The 21,953-nt window shown below is 37.4% G+C and overlaps 1 protein-coding gene across 1 annotated transcript in view; it reads right to left on the bottom strand.

Moving 5' to 3' along the window:
* Window positions 1-21,953, bottom strand: part of Dcdc1 (doublecortin domain containing 1) — a 323,039-nt gene that overhangs the window by 20,384 nt on the left and 280,702 nt on the right. Inside the window, 9 exon segments of the mRNA XM_070032669.1 lie at window positions 206-391; window positions 3,150-3,317; window positions 5,973-6,066; window positions 7,792-7,992; window positions 9,465-9,623; window positions 14,324-14,483; window positions 15,521-15,656; window positions 18,089-18,188; window positions 20,335-20,427. Coding sequence (XP_069888770.1) covers window positions 206-391; window positions 3,150-3,317; window positions 5,973-6,066; window positions 7,792-7,992; window positions 9,465-9,623; window positions 14,324-14,483; window positions 15,521-15,656; window positions 18,089-18,188; window positions 20,335-20,427 — 1,297 coding nt within the window.

Below are 21,953 nucleotides of genomic sequence, written 5' to 3'. Positions count from 1 at the left end.
GGTGGATCGAACTATTAATAGACTATGTATTTTAGATTACAATGTGGAAAGGAAATCAATGCAAGAAGGATGGTAAAGGTGGATCTGAGGTAGTCGAATTGAGTGGAGATGATCCTGAAGGCATGGGTAATGAATGTATCCAAGTTTCCAAAAGTTTCCTAACTGTTGCCAAATATGCATTAGCAGGGCGAAGACTATTCTATACCTTTGCCGCATTGATGACCATGAAAGGCCCTGGAGATAAGGACTTCTGAGTTTTGGAGCCCGATGCACAGAGGAATGGAACTCCTGGAAGCAACTGTTTCAGATCCTTCTCTGCTCTCATGCATCTTCCACAAGCCAGGCAGAGCATTGTTTTCCTCTTTTCACCAGGAGAGACATAGTAATATCCCTAGCATGGGAAATAAAGACACTTATATAGGAACATCTGAATTATGATATCATTTCAATAGTACATCTATGACATAATTAGCCATGCATGTCCATCATCAAATAAAATAAAATTTAAATTAAAAAAAAATAAAAATAAATGCATCTCTTACTCCCTAATAATAGTATTTTTAAGAAGGTATTTCCAAACAGTGCAGCGACACTTTAACGTCAGTGACAATAACCTATCAGGTTATCTGGCAGGGCCAGATTAGGGCAGGAAATCGACAGTATAAGTAAGAGACTCCCAAAATAAAGGAATCATGTCAGAAAGATGCAAGAGCAGGCAAATAAGTATTCCTGGCTCAAAGAGGGACAGTGTGAAACTGACAAGAAAAAGGAAACATTTTGACTGATTGTGTATATAAAATCCCATGAGTTCAGAATGATGCTATGAATAAAAGTAAAAAATAATAGAAGAAAAACTACAACTCCCTGGACACCATACAAGTAAACTGGGACCAATTTATAACTGAAAATATGCCCATTACAAAATGTAGCAAAAGATGCCCACAATAAAAATGTTCCAACCTTGTTTGCATGCCATGAAGGGAGGAGACAGTAATGGGATTTGAACTCAGGGCCCTGTACTTGTTAGGCTAATGTTCTACTATTTGAGCTGTATCTCAGCCCTGCTTTTTCCTGGTTATGTTTGAGATAGATTCTCTATCAAGTGTTTCTGCCAGGCTTTCCTTGAGCTCTTCAGCTCTTAAATCCTGCTCTTAGCTCACCAAGTAGCTAGGGTTACCAGCACCAGGCCAAAAACATATTTTAATGGTATAGGAGGTTGAACTAAGTGCTTCACACTTGTCAGGTAAACACTCTGCCATTCGGACCAGGCCTCCAGCCCTTGTGTGCCATTTTGAAGTGTAACTTTACTGCTCCTATGCTAAGATGTAAAGATTTCTTCTTTCTCCTTATCTCTTTCCCTTGAATACGGACAAGGTCATGTGACTTACTTTGACTCAAAGTAGCACTAGCAAATGCCAGGCAAGCAAATGTAAGAAGAACTTACTCTGCAGTTTGTTCTGTTTGAGCTACCACTATTAACTTCAAAACCACAATGTGAACAAGCTTGAGGTAGCTTCCTTGAGAATCTAAGAAGTTGAAGAACTAATGTCCACAGTGAACAATGTGCCAGCCACTGGGTATGAAAGGAAGGCCATCTTTGATTAGTCCTCATAGAGCCACCGAACAATTAACTACCAGGGTTACATTAATGGTGATCCTTGCCAAAACCTTCAGGATTGCCCAGGTAAGATCAGCCCAGCCTATACTGCTAGCCCACAAAGAGAGAGAGAAAGAGAAAGGGGGGGGGGTCATTAAACTTTCAGTTAGTGTGTTAAACTGCAATAGGTTTGGGAACAGATGGAAAGAATTAAACACTTGAACACTTATTCTACTTTCCCCTACAAACTATATTTTGGGGTAGTCAGACATTTAGTTAATGAGGTACTGTTTTTCCTTATACTAAATGTTCAACTAACAAGTGGAGGGAAATACAACTCAGTTAAATGACATTGACTCATTTTAAATGAAATTATGACTTTGGAGAAAACTTATCAAAGAATTTTTTAATATGGGATGAGATTGAAGTAGCCTGAACCAACTAATATCATTAAAAATGGAAAACCTAGGCATTATTTGCAGAGTGCTGCATATGAAACACACAGGAAAACCCAGGAAGGGTCTAGCCACAATGCTACTCAAAAATTTAGTTACAACTCTAGTGCTCAGTTTCCATTTGCAAAAATTATGGGGATAGAGAAACAAGTCAAAGAATGGGAATGAGAAAGAAAATAAATAAATTTAGGAAATTCTACAAAAAAAAAGGGATCCAGAGTACACAATCAGATGTCACCTGGGTACCTTCTTGAATCTTGATTCAAACCAACAAGCCATAAAAATTTTTAGGTCAAGATGGAAAACTTGATCAAGAATAGAATAGTCAGCCAGGCGTCTGTGGCTCACACCTATAATCCTAGCTACTCATGAGGCTGAGATCTGAGGATCACAGTTCAAAGCCAGCCTGGGCAGGAAACTCTTCTCCAATAAACACCAGAAAACCAGAAGTGTCACTGTGGCTCAAGTGGTAGAGCGCTAGCCTTGAGCTGAAGAGCTGAGGGACAGTGCCCAGGCCGAGTTCAAGCCCCGTGACCACCACCACCAATAAAAAAGAATAGAATAGTGTATACCCAGAAAGTTATTAATTTTGTTACCTATGATATAGGTTATGATAGTTCGCATTCAAAATTTTTAGAGAGTAGCTTAATGTTCAGGCAAAACAATATCATGTATCAGGGAATAGTTGAATTTGTATATAGGCAAATGAAAACTCATTGTATTACTCTCCCTATTTTGGAATATGTATGGAAGTATAATTTCACAATCATTAAATACTAATCAATTTATTTTATTGAGCATAGATTTCCTTAAGTCTTTCCTAACTAGAATCACAACATCTATGTGATTTCATAAAATAATCCGTGTGGAAGCTGGGCATAGTCACACATGCCTGTACCCATAAGGCAGAGGTAGTAAGATGGTAAGTTAAAGGCCACATTGGACTACATAGCAACACCTTGTCCCAAAAGAAACAAAGAAAGAACAATGTTCAACTTGTATGAACAGAAGTTTTCCTTTGAGGAAAAAATGTTTCTTACTTTATTAAATTACCCTATATTTTTTTCTTTTATCTTTGGGAAGAGGAAATCACTTACTGGTTGATCAATATTTTCTTTGATGACAGATGATGTGCATATGCCAGCAAAATTTGCTGATGTGATTTCCTTATCCAGGGCAGTGCTCTGGAAGGCCATAAAGGCTTTCATGTTTTCCTTGTAATGCCACTTTTGATTGGCAGCTCCATTTTTGTATGGCTTATATTTCTGGAAACAAAAAGAGATAAATATGTAAGCAAATAGACAGGTAATTTTATGAGAGTCATAGTAGTCAAGAATTTTCATGAGTTTAGAAAATATGAATAATTATTCATAAGTCTACTATGCAATGACTAGTATTGATATTTGGGCAATTATATCATCATTTACATTCACAGTTGATTTACAAAAGCAAAATCACAAAATAGATGCAAGTTGGCAACTTTTTTTCCACTTAGCAAATGTTGTCATGCGTCTTTTTCTAAAGATTTTCTATCATTTCTTCTTAGAGATATGTGATTTTATTAATAGCTAATAATTCAACATGCAAGTTATTTCTTAAAATTTCCCTGTAATACATAAAACATAATAGTGCAAATATATCCATATTAGCCTATGATCATTTCTTAGTACAAATATCTAAAATATCAAAATACAATCATTTCTAATGACTATATTACATCAGGATCCTTTCTAGAGAGAATATCTTTTTGTTGTTGTTGTTTTGCCAGTACAGTGGCAGGCCTCATGCTCCAGTTCCAGCTTTTTGCTGGTTAATTGGTGCTATGAGTCCAAGATTTATTTGTCTTCCCAGGCTGAATTTGAACTTCGATCCTCTCATCTCACGTAGGATTATAGGCAGGAACCATTAACAAATGGTTAAAAGGAATATATTACTTTATACTTACACCAATTGTGTATGAAATTATCCACTTTTTTATATTTCTGGATGGCACGTTTTCCTAAATGTTTAGTAAGCTAAATAAATATTTCATTCATGTTTTCATTATTAAAATAATTTTTGTTTACATGTAAGTTGTACAAGGGAGGTTTTACCACAATATTTCCATACTCTGTATTTTTAATTTAAATTACTCTGATGTTATTCAAGGTTATTTTTCTTTCCTAAGAATATTCAGTTAAAATTTGTAATAGGAACAGGATATTTATTCTAATTAGAAAAGTTGTCTCAAGTATGGCTAAAGAAATAGTTTTAACAGACCTTTAGCCAATACATAAATTCTAACTAAATATATCCTGACACCTCAAGGTACTTTATAATTTATAGCACCTACTTTACCAGGTGAGCGATTAGAAGCAAAAAAGAAAATAAATGAGTTCTAAGAACTGACCTAATGGATCAGACAAACGGATCAGCTTCCCTCAGAGGTCTATAAGCAGAGTTTGCATTTCCAAGGAAAATAAAGGTCTGGCAGCATTACATTAACTTGCATCATTTTTATTATTTTAATATCAATTTTATTTTCTCACAAACTGATTGCTTCAATAAGTAAAAAACAAAATGAAACACTAACAAAAGAAAAATGTGAAAGGTAATCCAAATAATCTTGAGGTTAAATTTAGTTCTTGCAAAATGAGAACCTCAGGGAAAGACATTGTATAAAAATGGATTAAGATATTACTTGTTTAATTTTGCAATTTTATTTTATGTTAAATATTCTTATCCTCATTCAGTAGTTGAACAAAGGGGTTTCCAAGTTTCAAAGTAGTATATGAATTCAACACACCTCGGTCAATGTCATTCCCTTCAACATTCTCACCCATCCCTCCCAACCCATCCCTTCCCTCACTTTTCTTAATTTTGTAGGATATACATTGAATTCTTGATTGCCATTTTATAAAACTGATTAAGTCATTACTTTTGCATGTGTACGTGATTTTATCTCATTGTGGTCTGTGCTGAAGAGGTACCTGATAAAATAAAATGCAATGTTATGTATGTTGTGTCTCTCAGCATCATTTTTAGCCCTTATTTATTGTGAAGACAGAAGATTTAATTAAGCTCTGGTATTTGTCCAGATTGCTATGTCCCACTTTCAGATTCAGGGGCTGCAAAACAAGTTGCTTCAATGCTATTAAAAACACAAATTAAACAAATGCCTTGTGGAGACAATTATTCTGTTCAACGAAAGATAGAAAATGCTGTGCAGGGCATAGAAAGTAAACGTAGAGCAGAAATGCTCCTAAAGTTCCTGATGTCTTAGCTGGAAAAGAAAAAAGTCTATTTATGCATGATTGAGATATGAGGATCCCAGATGAATAAGAAAAAGAGTTTCCTAAGTTTTTGCCCCAAACTAAATAAAGCCAGAGTTCTCTGGGGTCTCTCAAAAACTTTTGGTGATTATAAGCGCTTGTAAAACCTATTAAAAGTATGTTGCAAGTGGGTTGCTTTGTAGAATTAGCAATGTGGACTCATGTCCTCCAAAAATATAGACCTTCTTCATCAGGTTATCTCCCCCCTTCAGTTTCCAGGTATGGGGAAGAAGGCATCCTGATGTTTTCCATGATCAAATTTCGGTGCCTCTAAGAGCAGTCACTTGACTGCATCCACCACTAAGACTGTAAACCCATGAATTCTGCCTGGACAATTCCTCCTACGTACATTGGTTTTGATTTCAGTAACTAACACAGAGCTGAACTTGAAGCAAGCCTACAATCACCATCTGTTGGATTCAACTAAATTGAGAGATACAGCAACATGCTCCATTTGAAATCTAGGCAGCCTGTTATAAATATTTTAACAATGACATTCAAGATAGCATTCTATGACAGCTATTTTTTGGCTCCACAACAAGGAGGCATGGAGCTCTCTTTCACTTTCATTAAAGGGCTATGATTACTCACTTGCAATACACATCTTACCTGAACAATAACTGGATAGCCGCTGGCTTCTTTCGGAGCCTTGATCATAGAGACCGCCAGCACCAGATCTGGGTTACTCACCAGGTGAAAGGTCCTTGAGAAAACAGGATTCACTCCATTACAAACTAGCAGAACCAGATTTAACCTCCTTCTTTGCTGCTTTCCAGCGGGCTGCCTGTCTGCTACGGACATGTTCTACCATGTGGATCTATGACTCTTACACGACCCTCATGTGAAGCTTTCTCAACATAGAGTGCTGGAAGAACATAAGCCAGGGCTCTCCTGCCCTTTCTGACTTCTGCATGAGATCCACAGTTAGGAATGAACACATCTAGTGAAGCCCTGCTCCAACCAGGTGTCAGATGTACAGTCTCAGGGCCTCTCACAGTCCCCCACTGCCTGGCAGTCCCGGCTCACTGCCCTATGACATGGACACCATGAACTCCTGGTACCAGTACCAGTACCAGTACCCCCATTCCCTTTGCTTGGTAGCATGTCCATACTTGTCAGAAGTTGCTTCCTGCTTGCCCAACAACCACCAGCTCCTAAAACACTACTTTCCATAAACTCCTGCAGATGAATGCTTGGATTCCAGTCCCTTCCAAAACCAGCCATTCAGAGGAAGCAAAGAAAAAAGCCTGCTGTTCTACTAGTTCCTCAGAGCAAAGAGCTCCAGGTTATGGAGCAAAGGAATACATTCACCAGCTCTGTTTGGACATTGTGTTCTCCAACCTTCCCTGAGACAAGACCAGTAAGTGTTCCTCGCCATCCATGCGGCAAGGAAAAAGAACAGGATAAAACTAGCCCTCTCCTGCCCACACTGAGCCCACGGCCTGCTAATGCCCATGCAGTCTCTCTCAATGCAGAAATCCACAAGCCTTGGACATGGAGCTATAGAAAATGCAATGAAAATCACAGCTCTTTCTCAGAAAGAAGAATTGTGCACAATTGCACAAACAAGTCTAAAACACCTTTCGATTTTATCTGAATAGTACAATGTTGCTCAGCTAACCAGGAATTTTATTTCTTTCTTCTTTTTTAAGAAAAACAGAACCCTTAAGCCATTATTATATCCAACAAAATTCATACTTTCATAATATCATGAGATAGCTAGATTGTTTTAGATTTCTCTTGACTGTCTTTGAATGAGACAAAGGACACAGGGGGAACCAATGCAATTGGGATATACACAAGACAATACGTTGGAAATGATTTGTAGAACTCATGGCGGGGTTGGAGGGGAGGGAAAGTAGGGGAAAATGAGAGAAGGGGTAACAAGATTGACAAAAAATGTACTTATTACCTAACTTATGTAACTGCAACCCCTCTGTACAGCAGAGGGGTTAAAAAAATTGACAGCAGATGGTTTAAAACTGTATCCAGGATGAGAGACATTCATTTAAGTTGCTGTATTTCCCAAAGAATTAGTTTGTACCATGTGATTAGAAGCCATGTCAGTTGGTTATTTTTATGAAAGCTAAGGAAGTAGAGAAGACCTGGGGTGGGGAAGGACTAACAGGGATTGAGTTTATGGGGAAATTTTTAAATTGGGAGTGTTTGAAATTTATTGTTTCAAATCAGAAAGCTATATTAGGGGAGCATATCATCTTGTACCTAATGGCCAAGTAAATTTCTGTACCAGTGGCAGATTATTAGAACATTGATTGTATGTAGAATCTTTCCATCTTTCTCTCTTTTTCTTTCTCTCTAGTTAAATCAAACAAAAATACAAGGCCTCAACTATCTCTCTTCTTGAAAAGAACCTGTTAGACTCTTATTCAAGTTTTGACATATTAACCTTCAAATGCAGTGGGTTTACCTGCTGTCTTCTTTGTGTATCCAACGTTGACAATTATCATCTGATTTCTTCCCCATCAAAACCACTTCCATGCCTGAACGGAGGTCAGGACCCTGTACTCCCACGACCAACTGAGACATAGCATGGCTTATAATTTGTCCATCTCTGTATTCAAACTGTTGATGGTGGGCCTTCATCAATTTACTATATTTTGGGGAATGGCTGAGACAAAGAAAAGTCTGTTAGTGGAAGAAAAAAATGGCATGCACGCTAGGGGCGCTGGGATGGTAAATTCTCCCAGTACTGGAACAATACCAAGGCTGTTAACATCTAATAGTTGATGTAAAGCTCAGAAGTATGGATTTTGTAACAGAAACAAAAGTGTTTAAGGAAACATTTACAAAATTCATCAGAATATGAAAAGTTCAGAAGAGGAAGCATTTAAAGAAAAAATGAAATACAAAAAACAAGTAGGAAGGGCATATAAAGTAAAAAGAGAAATAAAGGGGTTGAATTCAAACTATGATTTTTTTTCTATTTGCTTTCTACAATATACCTAGTAAATAGGATACCACTGTCTCCTAACAAATCATGAAGTATCATAACACAAAGTAAAGTCAAGCTAATAGGCTAGTAAGTTCTCTTAATGATCTTAATGCATTAAGCGAAGTTACTAATTATGTTAAATACCACAATACCTTGCCAATTAAATTAATCTATAGAACTCTATTCAGCCCCTACTATGTGCACGGTCTAATGCTAGATGCTAAAAGTGCTAAGCTGGCTTAACATAATTCAGAAACCACTACACTATTAAGCAAATGACTAAGGCTATGAACTAATGCTTAATACTATGCAGTACTGTCTAGATTCCTCTCACTCCCTTGAATGTTGGCTAGAAAATAATAAAATTAGAAAAAGAAGAATTGTATTTCAATATTTTTGGGGGGGGTTCGGTTGTGAGCCTGAACTCTGGGCCTGGGTGCTGTCCTTCAGCTCTTCAGCTCAAGCGCTCTATCACTTGAGCCACAGTGCCACTTCCAGCTTTTTTCTTTTTGCTTACGTGGTGCTGAGGAATCGAACCCAGGGCCTCATGCATGCAAGGCAAGTGCTCTACCACTGAGCCATCTTCCCAGCCCCTCAGTATTTTCTTAAGATCATTAAAGTATAGCACATGCTTGTTTATAATTTCATTCATATAGTTATTCAATAAATATGTCAGCTTTATTCTCCTACTAAGGCAAATGTGGAAGTAGTAAAAGGATGGGCGTAGAGTCCAAGGGAAAGAGGTAGACAGATGAAGAGGAGAAGGGGGGGGGAATGCATTCAAGAATTCAATGTATATCCTGCAAACTTAAGAAGAGTGAAGGAATGAGTGGATAGGGGTTGAGTGAGAATGTTGAAGGGGGTGACATGGATCAGGATGTATTGCATTCATAAACTGCTTTGCTAAATGACCCTCTTTTGTACAGCTACTTAAAAATGAATTTTTAAAATTTGAAAAGAAGACTAACAAGAAAGCAAGAAATTATACTGCACTGCACAAAATGAGCTCGCTAAAGGGAAGAGAACCTTCTCACCAATACTTACAAATATGTTTAATGAAAACATAAGACAAAAATGTGCACCTGTGTGTCAATAGTAGCCAACAGTAGTGAAAACGCCTAAGAAAGAATCCTTTGCAACTTTTTTACCTGTCTCCCTTTTGTGGTTTTAGTTTTTCCAAGGGCTTTTCTTCCACTTTCTTCGGAAGAATGTGGTCCTCCTCAGAGTCGCAGGAAGTGCCCTGCCAGGCATACCTGAGCAGCGGGTGAAGTGCTGCCATTCGGAGATGAGCTCTGGCATGTGAATCTCTATCAAGCCAGATGCAAACACAAGTCTAAGTGCATTTTCTGTGAAACAATCTGATCAGAGCTCATAGAATGCTGGTGGATCTATAAATTGTATTTCCAAAGGAATGCCTAACTTTAGAAATCCACATTTTGTCTATTACATAATTTAAATCTTTTACTTAGAAAGCTACAAATAAAATCCCTGAGCTATATAAAATATGGCATTCATGTTTGTTATTATGATTTAGAAAAATGAGGCTATGTATTACATTTCAAAAGTGATAAAGATTAAGATTACTTGAGAAGCCATAATAAACATGTAAAGACTCCTCCTACTACCTCATAAGTAGGTCATAATTCTATCTGGAAAATGTAACCAAAATGACTAGGTTCCATAAAGTTTACTTGATATTTAATCAAATTAACCTTTCCCCCTCAGTATAGGAATCTAGAGACTCAAATAGCATCTTCACATACCTGCCAGCTTTTAAGAGACAACAATATACTACAGCATCACAACAAATAGTCGCAAGTGGAATAATTGAGCCAGACTTCTGGCTTCTTTTTACAACAAAGATGACCCAGAGCAGTCAACACTATATGGATTCATGTACATTAAGTTAGATGCCATTGTTTAGAGCACATTTGCTTTGAGTGATACCTTGACATAATATGAAAAATGAGATACATGCATAAGCAAAGCAGCAAGAGTATTTCAACACTCTAAACATGCATACTTGTAAATAAAGCTCTCTGGAACAGACTGTGATCCTCAAGGTCTAGTGATCGTTTTATGCAACTGCAAGCAATATCAAATTATGAAAATCTTCAAGGACAAGTCCTGCGTTAGCAGAGTTGATTGTATACATCCGTAACATTAATAGCAGTGTTGCATGTGGCTATGAAACAAAGTAACCACTGCTTCATTCAGCTCTTGCAGAAAGAGCAAGAATCTCCCTAACAGTTGAAAAGCAAGACTGCCACCTTGTGTCCTAAATGAGAAACACAACTTTTCCACCAACTATTTCTTAGAGGAAAAAGAAAAAGTGTCAGCTTGGTTTTGAAGTTGGCATGATGCAGACAAGCCGTTTCCCTTATATCCAGGATTTCCCTTTTCTTACTTAGAACTTATCTATCAGCTCCTAAGCTCCCTGTCAAGTGAACTCTCATTAAGTCAATTTCAGCACACTTTTAGCAATCCACCTTGATTTATTCATTAACTAATTTGCTCATGGAAATCATCATCCATCTGAAAGCTATTCATTCCTTTAACATTATTTATTGAGCCATTATTATATGTCAGGCACAGACTTCTATGTGTTAGCATAGAGTGATGAATAAAATAAGTGCTTTGGATTTCAAATGTTCTAATGGGAAGAGAGAGAAAATAGACAAATAAATCCATAAATAATCAAGGAAGTGCTATATGCTCAATAAAGTAAAATATTACAATAGAAAATCACTGGAATGAGACATGGTCTATTTTAGTAATGGAGTAGGAGAAGTCTCTATGAGTGCATATGCAAATTGAAATTTGGTCAAAGGGAAGCAGCCAGCTATGTGAGAATCCACAGCAAGAACAGAGTAAAGAACACATGGGAAGGATCTGAATCATTTGTATTTTTGGCCAATTGAAGAACAATAAGACATTAGTGTGAAGGGTATGTGGTGCGAGTATGCAGGGGTAGGTGGTACTGGACAAGACTCTAAGAGGTGGATCAGGCCTACCCTACAAACTGGCAAGGAAAAGCAAAAATTTCCCCCAAGCTCCCCTGTGATCTGAAAGGTCTTTACATAGAGCAAAAAATCAATGCTTTCCGAGCATTCACTTTTCCCCCATGTGCTTCTTAGGGATTTATACCAAGCATCTTTACATAGGTACGTAGTAGTTAAAATCATCCCTCTAGATTTAAGTTCTTCCTGATTATGTTATAGATGCTCCTCCTTAAATCATCCCAATCCTCAATACGCAAAATCTTCCAAACCTGTTTAGGGAATTCTGGTGCAATCTGAGCGACTTTCTAATATATGATGCCCACTGAAATCATTCATGGCACTATTAAAAGTGAGCCTGAAGGAAGAGCCCCTGGTATACTGATAATAAGGATGTGGGAGCTACCAAGCAGAAGATGACTAGAGCACAAGGCAGTGAAACAGATAAACCTTGGGATGGAGGTGTTCTCTCTCATTAACTACTTAAGTATTAGAGTTAGATGCCCTTTGGAGTAATGATCTCCTTGTTACTGGAAACATTCTAGAAGAGGCTGGAGTGAGAGAGCTGGCCAGGAATGCTTAGGAAAAGGTATAAAAATGTTTCCTTTTTTCTAATTTTTCTGTATTTTTTGTCTATATGGAGACTAATAAGTCAAGGGCCAGATGATCTACTTCACAGAACAAAAAGGGATATTAGGAAAATTCATGGCTAATTCCCTATTCTGTATTTTTTGTCTATATGGAGACTAATAAGTCAAGGGCCAGATGATCTACTTCACAGAACAAAAAGGGATATTAGGAAAATTCATGACTAATTCCCTAACTATTGTAGGAGTTATGACAAGGAATTATTCCTTGAAGAAAATGCCCTCAGGTGCCACTGGTGGTGTCAAGACATAGGATCAATGAACCACTCACCAAAGCTAGGAAATGTGTTTTCTAAAATAAAAGTTAATAATCTTATAACTGAAGATATTGTGTGTGTGTGTGTGTGTGTGTGTGTGTGTGTGTGTGTGTGTGTGTGTGTGTGTGTGTGTGTGTGTGCTGTATACCAGTACTAGGGCTTAAACTCAGGGCTTGGATACTGTTCCCAAGCTTGGTCCACTCAAAACTGGTTCTCTACCATTTGAGCCACACTTCTACTCTATTGATTTTTGTTGCTGTTGTTGTTAGCTGGAGATTAGAATGACATGGATTTTTTTATATAAGCTGATTTCAAACTGCAGTCCTCAGATCTCAGCCTCCTGAACAGCTAGAATTACAGACATGAGAAGGTATTTTTTTGTAGGTTTGTAACAATACTAAATTAATTCTTGCAGTTATTGCAATGTAACTGACCTGGTATTTTTCTTTGTATAATTTGGAAATACACTCACTTATCCCTCTACTTACTTAGAGCCAGTTAGTCTATTCTTTTTTTAATTAAGTTTTTTTCTTGTGAAAATACAGTACAGAGGGGTTACAGTTACATGAGCAAGGTAATGAGTACATTTCTTATCCAGCATTGTTGCCTCCTCCTTTGTTTTTCCCCTACCGTCCCTTTACCCCCCCACCACCACCACGCACAGAGCACCTGTGACATAGTTCTTAAGCAGCATGGTAGATGGGGTAAGAGGATCAGGGACTGAAGGAGAATGGCTCAGTATAATCTTTGCTCAAGTTGATTTCAGTGAAGAGTCCATTGATTTGATGAAGTATATGAAGAAAGTAAAATTATTTTAAGTATATGAAGAAAATAAAATTATTTTGAGTTGAAAAAAATAGTATGAGGCTCAGAGCCTTATAAGAGAACATAAATGGAATATCCCACCTTCAGGCAATAGCTTATTGCTAAGCTAGACACTGGAGTTCATGATTCAGGAAGCAAAGTATGAAGGGGAAGTGGACAAGAGGTACAAATGAGAGCCAATGAAAAACAATGATGTGGGACTAGAATACCAGACTCTTTTGTCTGTCTGCAAAAGATAGACATAGAAAACTTTATAAATACAGGGGATGTGACTCAGTGATAAGAGCACTTGCCTAACTTGTGCAGACCTATCCAGAGATAGAGTCTACAGAAAAAAAGGTTGTGTATTATAAAGATAACTTTCCACTGATGGAACTTAGAGGTGACTTGGGAGGAGGATATTATAGATACAGAGATGAATCAGAAAAGTATTTCAGTGAGTCAGAATGATAAGTATACATTAATATGCATCTATCTTGGACCTTTGTTAGGAGAGAAGCTGAATGGTTCCCAAGGTCAATGTTTACTAAGGGAAGATTCTAGTTTCTTTAAAAATAATAATAAAAATGTAACTGTGTACATATGACCATATAAAATGATGCTAATCGAAATGAGCTCTAAGATAACGGAAAAAGAGAGGTTTTTGTTTCTTTGATTTTGCTTTTAATGTACAGTGTAAAGTTATTTCTTTTTTCTTTCTTTTTCTTTCCTTTGGTTTATCCCCTACTGTTAGTGTTTTTGTTTTTTATTTCGGCACCCTGTGTCTTCTATATACATTTACCTGATTTGGGGAAGGGAAAGGAATAACAAAATGGTGAAACAAAAGACAAAAGTGAACCAATGCAACAGTGATACTCACATGACACCATGTTGGAAATGAACTTTATAACTTAGGCAGGGAGAAGAGTACAGGGGGAGGGAAGGAGGGAAAAACAAAGGAGGAGGTAACAATGTTCAACAAAAAAAATGTACTCATTACCTTACTTATGTAACTGTCATTCCTCTGACACCCTTACAATAAAATTAAATTTAAAACATAAATAATTTGTGATGTAAAAAATAACTTAAAAAGTTACTGAAAGCAGATCGATCATTGTGATGGCTGAAGCTTCAAGTGTATCCATTTGTCAGAAACTAATTAAATTCTGTTCTGCTCCTGACATCATTTTCAGAAACAGGGCACGAGTTTCCTGCATGGGCTCTGGACTGTTATCAGGCTCAGAATGAGCTGAGTTCACAAAGGAGCCTGGAAGCTTTTCTGGTTAGCCTGATTACTTACAGAATTTCACCGGAAGCATGTTCTGCTGTTAAAACATCATTTTGCATTTGTTTTCCCTCTGGTTGTTCAAGTTGCTTCTCTTCTCCAAAAGTTGCTCTAAGTTTACGCACAGCAAGCTTGCTTCCAGACACAATGTCACTTTGGACTTCTAAAACAAGAGCTGAACCAAAATACACAAATTGCAAGGACATATTATTAGTTTGATGGTGGAGCCCTGGGAATTTAAAAACATATGCTAAACACAAGCACAAACTATTTCCAGCCATTTGATCTATTTGTTGGTTTACTCTTTAAAGTAAGAAGTTGGATTTCACTTAATTCAATGCCTGTAGAGTCTTTTCTCTCAGATATTCTTAGTCAAAAGTACTAAAAATAGGTCTTTCCAAAGATAAGTTAATTATTCCATCTTCCAACTACTCAAATGGTTACATTATTTACATGTATGTCTCTAGATCATTCTCTGAGATTCAAACTCATCAGTGAAAGTCTCCATGTCTTGAAAGGCATATGTAAAACCTTACTGTAGAGTGTTCACCAGATGGAATGGGGTACTGTTTTAAATTAATTTTTTTTATTTTTCCTCACTCTAAGAGAAGGAATAGGAGCACATGGAAATGAGAGAAACTACGAGAGGAAAGCAAAAGTCTAAAGAAAGTTTTTTGTGTGTTTTTTTAAACAAACATCACACCACAACAAGACAATATGATACAGTCGCGATTTGTGATTCTTCCAAAATGCTTTGACTCAGCCATCCCTAGTAACTTAGAGAAAAGCCTCTATGTCTGGTTCTGGGGGCGTTTGAGGAAGAAGAAAAAACCAGAAGAACAAACACAGGTAATCCTCTTTCTCAATACTGGTACCACTGCGAGTATCTCAGTTGCTCATGGGAATGGGCACCTTGTTCCAAACACAATGACACAGTTGCTTCCTGAGGCAATTGCTTCCTGAGGCACGGCCACATAACCCTGGATCTGGTTTCTGAAGATTTATGGAGAAACTTGCTGGGGAACTTTTTAGAAGAGCTTACCAGGCACAGAGAGGTGCCTCTCTAAAGACTACAAAGATGACCAGGGAGTGATTTCAGCCCCCAGAGTCCAAGGGAACCTAAGGAAATCGATAGCACTACCCTTTCCTTTCTCCGGAGACAAGTGTTTACATTTAGCTGCTATATTACAGAAAAGTAATTTCAGTGCTCACCTTCTACCTTGAGTGAGCAGCAGAAGGCTTGAATTTTGGAAATGTCAGATGCTAATTTCCTGAGGAAGATTTGCTTCTTTTGCTGGGCAATGGAGAGGTCAGGATTGATCCATTGTTCTCCACACGAGACGTATACCTATGGGAGAGAGGAGTCTCTGATCCTGGATACAACAGATCACAGCAATGTTATTTGTAACAGCCAAAGCTGGAGATCATCACAATAATCAAAGTACCTGTGGTACCATGGAATACGTCTCAGTAAGAAAAAGGAAATAAGTATTGACAAAGGCAACAAATATGATGGGTTTCAAGGATTTTGTTCTGAGTTAAAAGAAGTTCATACTCTTGTCTGCAACTCCAGTGGATGTAAAATTCATCAAGAACCTGAAATGTACAGATGTAAAAAACTGGGATGATGGAAGTATGGTTGTGAATTCAAATGGGGCCAGGGTAATTCTATATTTGCTAGAAGTTAGCCTGTCACCTTCTGAGCAAGCAGCATGAAGTCTGAAAGGTGGGTAGTTGCATGATTTGGTATGCCCATTAGGGAACAAGAAACCTGCTATTCAAGAAGAAATAGTAAAGCAAGTTTGTGACACGGTGGTTAGTGAGAGTGGTAGAAAAATAGAAAAGTGAATGGTGGATAAGTACTTTCAAAGTACTTAATGCCCAGGAGAAATAAAAGAAGTGGTATATGTGATGGAATTGGTATAGATGGGGGAGAGTAAGGATGAGGAAGGAAATAATGTAACAGGTGATCTGATCAAGGTGTTCTGTGCACATAAATTGCACAATCATTTGTAGATTTTTAAAGTAGCATTAAAAATAAAATGTTTTAAAAAATTTTTCAAGGAAAGAGGGGGAGGGAAGGAAAGAAGGAAGGATTGAAATGCAGGTGTAATCAAGGGTTAGCAAACTGTGACTATCAGCCAACTTTGGCTGTTGCTTGTTTTTTTTTTTTTTGTAAAGTTTTATTGGCACATAGCTATGTCCATTCAATTGCATGTGGTCCATGGCTGCTTTCATGCCCCCATAATAGAACTGGTGTTTCAATAGAGATGATATGGCTCACAAACATAAGATATTTACTCTTTACCAAAAAAAAATGTATAACCCCCTGGCATACATGTACTTGCAGTATAAATACAAAAATATTAATGTGGGTGTTTCTGGAGGATGTAATTATGGATGAAATTTTTTTCCCTCTTCAATTCTCGAATCCATATTTCTTAAATATTTTTGAGTACTATCTCTTTAAAGGTAAGAAATATAGAAAGAAACCCAGCCCTGCTTTTCTGATCATCATGCACTTGTTGTTACAACTTGCTTTATTATTTCCTCTTCTTGAACAGCAGGATTCTTGTTCCTTAATGGACATACCAAATCATGCAAGTGTTCACCTTTCAGACTTTGTGCTGGTTGTTCTGAAGGTGACAGGCTAACTTCTATCAAATACAGAATTACCGCAACCCCATTTTAATTCACAACCATACTTCCATCATCCCAGAGCCTTACATCTGTATTTACCTTTAGATTACATTTCTGTTGTTATTGTCTGTATTAATACAGTTTGCCTTAAATTGAGCACAGTGAATGATCATGGTAGCACATACTGAAAATGTTTAGAACAAACGACTTGGAAGTGATAACATAGGACCAATCATAAATAAGGCTATCAGCTTCCCAACACATCTCCACCTGCATGATGCCTCTGATATTGATCACTGAGACCTGGATTTAAGACTCTCAAATGATCTTATACTCAAAGCCTGAGTTCTGATCATCTGATGTGAGTTTCATTCTCTATTCAAGGAATGACATCCTCAGTCAAGGAAGGTGATGTCACTCCAAGCTGATGCCACAAATTCCCTAAATTAGAGAAAAGAGTGGGCTTCTAAAGTCCTTCCATCTCCCAACTTTCTTTAGCCACCCAAATAGTATTTGAAAGCCACGCATGGGAATGCACATTTGTGATCCCAGCCCAAAGGAGGCTGAGGCAGGAGTATTGAAACTTCAAGGCCAGCCTGGTGAGGCCTTGTCTCAAACAAACAGACAAAAAAAGAGAGAGAGTATATGGGAAGTTAAATTCAATTTTTCCTGAAAAAAGTGGAAATGTTATTTAGTAAAAAAAAAAAAAAAAAAACACCTTAAAGCAACTATATTGTGTAGACCTTAAAAACAGGAAAGGACCATGCTTTACTGAATAAGATTTTTTTTTAAGATTAGAGAATAATTCTCCTTCAGAGGCAGAGACAGAAATCACAAGTGGTGAATACTTGTGCAGTTGCTGCTTTTTTTCTAGAGTGGAGAAGAAATGATCTATCTTAATGGGCCATAATGTAAATTACATGAGTAAACTGTCTCTAAAGCATGAAGTATACAAGTATACTTCCCTCTGAAGCGGGCAGGCCTGAGACCCAGGAGGTCTCAGCAACACTAGATCTTAATGTTGCTTTTGGATGGGTGCTGAGTTTGGCTAATTCTGAGAGAAAAGAAGAAGAAGCATCTGCGGTCTATTTTTTCCCCTTGGGTTGTATTCATATATTAACACGAAATTTACATGATTACCAGTTCATCTCTTTGCAGCTCCTTCAGGGCAAAGATTTCCTTCCCCTTTTCATTAAACAATCTCCTTGCTGCAGAAGGCAAATTTAAAGTTTCAGTGCACCTGTAGTAAGAGACACAAAAACTGTCCTTGCATAAAGGAACTTTCTAGTAGTGGAGAGAAAAATAAAAGAAATTAAACCCCGGTTCATTAACTTTTTTTGCAGGGCTGTGAGTCAGTGAAGAGCCATCAGATTGTTTTGAGTATCAGTATCAGTCTGGTATTGAGGGACTCTCTGAGTCCTGACACTCGAAATCATTCGGCCTCTCTAAGCCTACATTTCTTACCTCCCAGGTTGCTATGAGTGAGGAGTCAAGGCTAGTGTTAAAAAGTGCTTATCACTGTGCCAAGATGCCAGTAGACAGGCAGACACTGTGATTGACTTTTCATCCTCCAAGAACCCACATCTTTCTATTTCTGTGCCTTTGGTTCCTGTCCTTTTTTCTACCTGAGGCCCCTTCCTTGGCTTTTTCTGTTGAAGTTTTGTGTTTGTATAGTGTCACAGTTCAAGCTCAGGATTTCGCACTTGCTAGACAGGTGCTCTACCTCTTGATTCACACCCAAATGTTTTCCCCCACTAAAATCACATCAGTCACCAGGTAGCTCTTCATCTCCCTCCACCAAAAGGGGTTCTCTCTAGCCACTTAACACCCTTTGAGATATGATTATTTTTAGCCTGGTTAAACTCTGAACATTGATTTTCCCAAACAAGCCCTGTAGATACTGAGGCAAAAGACAGTTTCTCTCTTCCCATCAGAGTCACCCATCTAATCAGTAGTAAAGACAGGCCACAGAGTGACTCATAGTATCATGTTGGCATTGGCACCTGGCCAATGTGCTTTAAGAACAGAGAAAACAATTACTTTTTCCTCAGAAAACCTTATTTAAGAAAGTGACCTTTGGATTGGGTCTTAAAAGATGCAGGGGATTCATCAAGAAGTTCTAGAGATGAATGTATGGAGAACAGAAGGCCCAGATGGAGCAGAGAAAGAGGACCAATTTGAAAGCACTTGGGATTTCAGACTAATGAGCCTGGCTTCTAGCTTCTGAAGAACAGGAGGCTACTGAAGACATCAGAGTGGATGTGTGGTGTGTTATTAGATCTGCCTTTTAGAGAGCTGACAAAGGGGCTGGAGATAGCAGAGGCTGAACCCTCTATCGCCAGTCTGGGTCAGAGGTAATAAAGCAGAATGTAAATTAGTAGAGCTACTGAAGAGCGTGCACTTCCTAAAGAGTCCTGTTGTGATGGCCCAGCCTATGGAAGAGGAAAGTGAAAGATGCTTGCCAAATATATTTGATGTCACAGTGCGCTGTTTATACTGAGTGAGTTAGAGGTGATTTTAGCCCACCAGCAAGAGTCAGTTACGTGAAGATGTTTCCTTTGCCTTTCCTTTTTGTCAGCATTGATATGTGAACTCTGGGTGTTGTGCTTGCTAGGCAAGCTCTCTACTGCTTGAACCATATCCTTAAGTCCTTTTTGCATTTCATTGTTTTTGTGATAGGACCTCACATTTTTGCCTAGGCTGGCCTGGAATTATGGTCCTACTGATCTCCACCTCCCAAAGTAACTGGAATTAAAAGTGGAAGCCAACTATGCCCAGGGGCATCACCATAGAATAATCAGATATTATACCTAAAAAGTACGGCCAAGGCATGCAGCAGGCAGTTAGGACTTCAGCTATCTGGAGGCAAAGCCCCAGAGATGAGGTTCTCTGATTCTCATCCCCAGTGTTGGGACAGGCAACCACACGGACTGCTTAATTCTATTGTGAGCCCAGGAAAACAGGAGTATCAGCAGGAGCTGGTTCCCCATGAGGCTGTATCTCAACACAACCCAGACATTCATGAGAGAACAGGGCATCTGGACAAGAAAGAGCTGCGTCTTGACCATCCACAATCAACCAAATACAAACCCAAGAAAGGTACTGTGCAATAATGAAATGCATTTTTAAATGATATTCACTTATATTTACAGAATTAATAGTAGAGAAAGCTAGAGGGAACTTGCTAAACATTGAATTTTGGCAGAAATGTTTAATTAGCATTGGTCTCATAAAATCATAAAATTTACATATATCATGGATTACAATCACTAGAATCATATTAACAGCTTTTTTCTTATGTCAAATATATTCTGTATTATCCATTATATATAATCATTCAGGCATACAAATAAAAATACCTTTGTATTTAGGATATGAATATTTACCTCTCCAAAAGATGGTGAAATTCAATCTGGTTTATTTCTATTTCTGAGTCTTTATTAACCCAGACTTTCTGTTTCCTTTCAGTGTTAGCATTTCTGAAATAAATGAACCAGGATTTGATTACATTAGCATACATTGTCAATTATCTCTCAACATGTTTCAATGTGTGAAAAATTATAAGATCTTAATTTATCATGATTTGCCTAAAATAATCTGCCTTTCTCAAGAAAATAGGACTTCAAAATCTAACACAATTAAATATTAGACTTCTTTGTTACATCTTAAATATGATATTATAGGAACATACTGAATAATTGATGTAAAATCACATATTTTCAATATTCTAATCCTGATTTGTAAATTTATCAATTTTGAAAAGAAACTCAAATAGGACATTATTTTTAGTGTTTTATTCATATAAAAGTTCTATTATTAATTCAAATTGAAACATTTTCAAACAGAAAAATGGTAACTATGAAAAGAATGCTTACCTGAAATATTCATCCATCCACATTTTCAAAGTAGAAAATTACTGTGTGAATTTTTAGCATTTGTATCAAATGAAAACTATTAATCAAATATAATCATTCTTTCATTCAATAAGCACTGATTTGGTATCCAGTCTCTATCAGTGGCCTTTAATTGTATGTTTATAGTATCTCTACACCTGAGTATTTCATTCCCATGACCACACCATAACAGATTGCACATGTGCAGGTGAATAACATGTTCCTGGTTCTCCATCTGGAGACATAAGCTAGCATAATCATTGGTGTTATGCAAGGAGTGGGGCCTAGACAACCGGAACAATGAAGTAAACAGCAGCTACACCTAAATTGGAGAAAGAGAATGTGAAGTTCAGGGTAACACCTAGAAATAAAATCTGAAGTTATTCTCAAAGGACTTTTCTTATCAAGATGGGAAGTAGGGGTGATTGAGAATGAGATAGGGTAATGTTGGTAAGAAACAGAGCCAGAGAATTATACGGAAATAAGTCATAATGGGCTTTAAGAGCTATATGAAGGATCTTGAGTGGTTCCAAGTATCATAAATTACTAATAATGAAAATATAGAGAAATTATTAAAAATAAGTTTCCTAGAGTCCCTTCTTACAGTACTCTAAAATATCACTTTTAAGACTTTCCATATGTACTTTATCATACTATTGAAAGATGTAATTTGCTGTGCCATAAAAGTTATGTCTCAATTTATATGGAGTTGACAGCTATTATTAGCATTAATTGGCAATATTTTGTCATTCACTCAGGGTAATAATCAACTAATAGTAAGCAATGCTATTTGATTATCCTCTGGCTTGTACAAGGAAGAACAAATGATGGTGTCAAACCCTCAATACTCCTTACAGTGAATTAATAAATAAATGAAAGGCAATATCATACTAGAAAAGAACTGTGCTCAAAATATAATTCAACAGAACTTAATAGAACCTACTTCTGAATGTTACTGGATCTATTTAAAGCAGCCTAAGAGGGATTCTGCTTCGCCTATCTCTGGGATACCATTCTCCTTGAGGACAATATGAACAATCCCTCTGGAGGGAATCAACAGAGTCTGATGCAGTTCTCAGTCAAGGCTCCCTGTTTAAAGCTTCTGTTTCTAG

Source organism: Dipodomys merriami, unplaced genomic scaffold (genome assembly GCF_024711535.1).
Source record: "Dipodomys merriami isolate MVZ:Mamm:240054 unplaced genomic scaffold, mDipMer1.0.p SCAF_21, whole genome shotgun sequence".
Classification (NCBI taxonomy): Eukaryota; Metazoa; Chordata; class Mammalia; order Rodentia; family Heteromyidae; genus Dipodomys; species Dipodomys merriami.
Note: the sequence above shows the minus strand (reverse complement) of the source record. Positions and strands in the feature narration are given on the sequence as shown.